The 6115-nt window shown below is 38.8% G+C and overlaps 1 protein-coding gene across 4 annotated transcripts in view; it reads right to left on the bottom strand.

The window, feature by feature from the left end:
* Positions 1–2552: 2552 nt before the first annotated feature.
* LOC111571707 (E3 ubiquitin-protein ligase Midline-1-like) overlaps positions 2553–6115 on the bottom strand; it is a 68487-nt gene continuing 64924 nt past the window's right edge. For all 4 annotated transcript variants that reach the window (XM_055008515.1, XM_055008514.1, XM_023275005.3 and 1 more), the window contains 3 exons: positions 5634–5795; positions 5253–5460; positions 2553–4667 (listed from right to left, as the gene is read on the bottom strand). In XM_055008515.1, coding sequence (XP_054864490.1) covers positions 4319–4667; positions 5253–5460; positions 5634–5795 — 719 coding nt within the window. In that variant the 3' untranslated portion in view covers positions 2553–4318. The remainder of the gene's footprint in view (positions 4668–5252; positions 5461–5633; positions 5796–6115) is intronic.

Here is a 6115-nt window from a genome sequence, read left to right as displayed (position 1 = left end):
AGGGTCAGGAAGCACGTTTAGCATCTGACTTCGGCTCAGATTGTATTGAGATGGAAGAAAAAGGTCAGGATTTAGGCCTGCAAAATTAGATTTTATTTTTGCAAACATGAATGCAATTACCTGATGACTAGAGAAAATCAGGAACCAGTAACAAAAATTGACACAAAACAATTGCAAAGACACACAAAACAACCACAAAGAGTCAGAAAGAACTGCAAAGCATCACAAAATGACACCAGGAGACAAAAAAACAATCGCAAAGAGACAGAAAAGACTGCAAAGGGACACAATATGATCAAAGACACATGAAACAATTGCAAAAAAATGACAGACACAAAATGCAAAAAAAAAAAAAAAAAAGTATAAAGTGTCACAAAATGACACCATGAGACAAAAAATGATCGCAAAAAACACAAAACAATCACAAAGAGACACAAAACAACCACAGAGAGTGAGAAAACAACACCAGGAGACACAAAAGACTGGAAAGGGACACAAAATGATCACAAAGACACATGGAGCAATTCTAAAAACACAAGACAGTGAAAAAGAAACAGAAAACAACCATGAAGAGGGACAAAATGCAAAAATATACATATATAAACAAAACAACACCAAGGGATACAAAACAATGAGAAAGAGAAAACAACCACAATGAAACGCAGAATTTCAGAAGATAATTTCCCTCTGTGGAAGTCCACATAATGAGAAATGACACACTTTATGCCCGGGTTGCTCCTTTTAGAGAAGCACAGATGGCCTCATGCCGTGATTCATGACTGCATACATTCAGTATGCAATGAGTGCAATTTGTGTCACATATGTAACATTATGAAACCAGTTCTGCTAATTAGAGTCAGTCAGTAACCCCGATGGCTTTGCTGACACATTTAAATTAAAGTTATTATAAACACATTTATATTAAAAGTGTATTGTGTGTTTCATAGAGCAGCAACAGTAAGAGGTGCTATCTTTTGTATTACAGGTTGAATTACAGACACACACCTCCATTATTTGCAGATAAATTGTCTTTGTGTCCTTTCTATTGTTTGCTCACCGGTAAACTCATTTTGCCCGCTCTCGCCACTGAACAAAAAGCCTCAGCTAACGCTACAGCATAGCTGTCTCAGTGATGAAACCCCACTGAGGCCCGGCGTCCAAAAACAATCGCTCCCAGAAAATCAGGAAGAACCCCCCCGATGTCCGCGGGAAGTTCACGAGATAAACCCGACGACTTCCGCTTCCAGAGGAAATTCATAAACTGGAGTAAACTTGGCAAGTCGAGGTCAAAACTTCGCTGATGATTCATGATGGGAAAGCTGTTTCTTGGATGCCTTGTGCAGCCTGTAAGTGATATAGTATTTTACTATATGATCAAAACAACAAATGCCGGCCAAAAAAACAAAAAAACCCAACAAAGACATGACAAAATATTACAAAAATGAGACACAAAGCAGCAAAAAAAATGGACAAACAGCACAAGCGAGACAAGAAATAGACAAAAAACAACCCAAAAGCGAAACACAAAATGACAAAAACAAGAAACAAAGCACAAGCAAGACAAAAAGGAAACACAAAACGACAAAAACATGAGACAGACAACAAAAGTCAGACCAAAAAAAGACAAAAACCAACAAAAACAAGACAGATTATTACAAAAATTAGGCACAGAATGACAAAAATGAGAACAAACGACACAAAACAAAGCAAAAAAGTGCCAAAAAGTTAGAAAAAAGTTACAAAGCGACAAAAAATGACAAAAAAGGAACAAAACGACAAAAACATGAGACAAACAACAAGTCATACAAGACAAAAAACAACAAAAACAAGACAAAATATTACAAAAATGAGACACAAAATGAAAAAACGGACAAACGACACAAAACAAATAGACACAAATTGACGAGACAAAAAACAACCAATAAGGCAATAAAGGAAATGCATAATGACAAACGAGAAACAAAACAACAAAAACATGAGACAAGCGACGAAGTCAGCCAAAAAAAACCCAACAAAAACAGGACAAAATATTACAAAAATGAGACACAAAATGACAAAAGAACAATGAGCAATCTAGTATTTTACTTTACGATCAAAGCAACTGGTCATGGTCGAAAAATTATTTTAAATTTATCGTTTTACAATTTACAAATTGCAGTTAATGTCTTCTCTGTAATATTTACACTTTGAGGGCCGGATTGGACCCCTGGAGGGCCGGTTTTGGCCCGCGGGCCGCATGTTTGACACCCCTGCCATAGTGTGAAGTGGCAGTGGAGTCTATTGTTGCTGTAAAACTATTCTTTATAAACAACTCCTTGTTGCTTACGGCAACAAGCGCAGCACCTTCTTGAAGGGCACCGGTAACTTTTACTCCAACCAAAATGGCAAACTTACTGAATTCGGGAGCTCTTGAATTTTCACAAAATGAGATCTTTCTTTTCACGGCCCCTGGCATTTCCACCCCCTTCTTCCACCTGTACTTTATAAGATCGGCTCTTGACATTCTCACATGCGCTGCGATATTACTTACACCGGAGAAAGGAAGATCAGGCTTTAATGTGAAAAGGAACACTGTTTATTTTTCACTTTCTCATAGACTTATCTCAGACAATGGTGATGCAAGAATCCTGTTTTTTTTTTTCTTTTTTCCCCATAAAAATGTCCACAGAGACAGAACATATAACACCATGGTCATAAATGGAAACATTAAATTAAGCACTATATATCAGATACAACGAAACACACGGTTTGATGTATTGCCAAGAAACCACAGAATTAAAAAAAAAAGAAAAAGAAAAAAAACAAGTGTACTGGATATCGAACCAAATCTCATTGAAAAACAACCAGATCTCTATATTTACATTGAGGAGCACTATTTTTGTTAATTATTATTACATATAGAACAAATCTAAATGCTTTAACTTGACTGTATCCCTTTTGGAGAGACATTTATCCTTTCAGAATCATTGGCTAAATCTCATTTAAGTTGGAAAAACTAAGGGAAATCCAAATAAAGATTTAGCCATTAAAAATGAAGTGCGTTCCACTGACATCATCATTGTGCAACAAGTCTGAAAACAGCCCCCATGTGTGCATGGGCTTTAATAAAGTGAAGTGTGATTTCATAGAGCAACTCAACTCAATGAAATAGGACCAAAGTGTTAAAAAAGCATGTAAAAATGGAACATTTCCGTCTTAATTAAAAGCAAACAAATGACTGTGGTGTAGTGGTACGGCGGCGCAGATGTGTCTCACTGTACGTCCATATGTTGCAGAAAAGTGAGAGTAAAAATGACACCCAAATGTGCGTTTTTATCTTCAGTTACAACCTCTGGCTACGACTGTAACACAAATTATGTAGCACATGAAATCATCATGACAGGACTTGGGGGGGAAAAAAGCACAATAAGTCAAAAAGAACACGACACTTTCCCAATATGAATGCATGTTAATTGCACTGAAATTAATTTAGGCTGCAAAACCATGAATAAAGTATGTGCAAAAACAAGGTCTACATTTAAGGGAATCCTGTGTTTAATACTAGCTTTTCTCTCTGTCACGTCTTAAAAATAATTTGTTATTGTAGAGCGTCTTGAACAGACAGCAATGGCTACTTTGGTTCCTTTTTTAATGAAGACTTTACAAAATATACATCTGTTATTCTGCTCTTTCCAGCAATCGATTGATTTTGTATGCAGTGTGTTCGGAGATTTTCAAAGTGCTATATCTGACAAAATAAGGAAAATTCTAAATTGATTCGTGGCTTGTTTCCTAGTTGTCGACCAAAGTGCCTTAGAGTAGGGATGTCCAGAACACTTTCCAGGACTGACTCCAGTTTATAATCAACCATCTAGACGGGGTTTCCACTAACTCATTAGAGTCTAACACATCATATTTGCATTTAGAAATCATAATGAAATGACAAAAGAACACCCCTAGCTTTTTTTTTTTTTTTTTTGCACATTAAAGCTGCACTAGGTAACTTTGCATCAATGCTCACAGAAGTGATTCACTGGGATACTCGCCTGTTTGCTATGGCATGTACAGAAAAAACAAGTGAGGAAAGAAGAGCAGTGGTGAGTCCAGCTTATTTTAGGTCAGAATGAGAGGAGACAGTTTATATTTCACTGTTTTGTCATCGCCTGTGGGTGCAAAAGCGCACATGAACCGAATTTAATTTGAGTAAATAGAGCAAATCAGTATGAATTAAAGATGGCGGATCACTCCTCTGTTCTCTTTCCAGAGATGAGCATTTTCACAACTCTCGCCCGGTGCAGCTTTAATATAATGCTCGGCTATTCTCGCCTGTCTGTAGCGTTCAGTTGTTGGGCTCCAGTCCCTCTAAATGATCGGGGATGGGTAGACCGGTGAGAATGGTCAGACACTTGTTCCAGACATTGAACACCGGACACACGGGCTGGACGAAGGAGACGTGGAACGTGTGAAGATGCTGGGAGCCCACGGCGTCGTAGAAGGTCAGGTAGCCGGCGTCGTAGTCCAACAGGACGCCGACGCGTCGCAGGTGGGGCGACGGCTCGATGGCCATCTCCTTGCTGTTGTGGCGAACCACCCAGGAGTTGTTGCAGCGGCAGAGCACCCAAGAGGCCGAGTTCTTGCCGATCCACTCGTGTTTAGGGGCTGATTTGTAGGCGATACCCACAGCGTACCTAGAGAAGGGAGAAAGAGTCGATTTCACACCGAAAACCTTGAACCTGTGCTCAAAAAGATCCCTAGAGTCAATATATAATTGCAGGACTTTTTGTATCATAGTTGACATTTTTGCTGTTTTCAGGCCTAAAATCAACATGGCTGCCTATAACCAAACACCACGTGGCATTTTTATACAAAGATTCTTCTAAATATTATAGATACAATCGAGTAAAATTGAAACTGAAAGTTATTTATAAAGATACTGTAGTAAACCTGTTCACATACCATAAATCCACACTTGGTGGTTGTTATTAAATTCGGACAGTTATTTAGTTGATATTTTAGTGACATTTAGTCATTTTTTATTCATAAATTATTGCTTCCGTAAAAAATCATTTTGACATTTGAAAAGACATGATCATAATGAACAGTAGAACATTACAAAAAACAGGGTTTTTTTTGCTTTTTTGATTTTCCATTGGCTTTGGGTCACTTTTGACCCATGTTATGCATCAAAGGGTTAATAAAAATGTATGCAAGACATATCCTATGGACTTCAAAAGTCCCTCAATTACATATTGACACCCCTAGAGTCAACTCACCATGTGCTCCCTCCAATCAGAGCCTCCCAGTAGTGACGCCCGCTGTCGATATAGACGTTTCCCACCACGCCATAGCTGCTCTGGCTGGTGAACCTCTCCTGGCTGTGGCCTTTCTTGGACGTGGTTTCATCCCGTTCCACTGTCAGGTTATCGTGGGACACCTTGAGCTTCTTGTGAGCAGATTTGGGGTCAAGCTTGAACGGTTGGCCTGGTTGTGAAAAAAAAAAAATGGAAGGGAATTAATGAATTTCGAAGCGGGAGTGCATACAGTTCTATAATAGCCAACATTCCTCACAGAACGGATTCATTTTCAGTTCATTAAATTTTATTTTCGCAGACGAAAGAAAAACATCAGTTCTGTTTCAGTTTGTGTTTCCTTACTGTTGGTCTTCAGAGTCCCTGGTTCGCTGCTCCTGCTTCCCGCTTGGTTAATGGCCTTGACAACAAAGATATACTTGGTGCCGCTCTGCAGACCGTGCACCGTGTAGTGGTTCTGCTTGATGTTGGGTACAATCATCCAACTTTCCAACGAGTTGCACAGACCTGGGAGGAGAGAGTGGGAGGAGGAGATAAGAGGAAAGATGCACACAAGAGAAGGAGGAGGAAAGATTCAATGTACAGTCAGTTAATTCAAGGAGATGGTATCTAGTGTAAATTTTCAGTTGCTCAGCAGTTTAAAGGCATTTAAATGTCAACTTTATTTAAAGGACAAAGTCTGGAAGGAAGAAACTGTGGAATTAAATGCAATTTCAGCACCTAAACAAAAGAAAACACATTTACTTCAGAGTTAACTAGAGAGGAGTGATGTGCAGCGATGTGAATGGATGGTGGACTAAATAACTGAGTGTGTGAAACACAGGTGA

Source organism: Amphiprion ocellaris, chromosome 24 (genome assembly GCF_022539595.1).
Source record: "Amphiprion ocellaris isolate individual 3 ecotype Okinawa chromosome 24, ASM2253959v1, whole genome shotgun sequence".
In the NCBI taxonomy this organism is placed as follows: Eukaryota; Metazoa; Chordata; class Actinopteri; family Pomacentridae; genus Amphiprion; species Amphiprion ocellaris.
The sequence above is the reverse complement of the archived record's forward strand: the minus strand, read 5'-3'. Positions and strand labels throughout refer to the sequence as shown.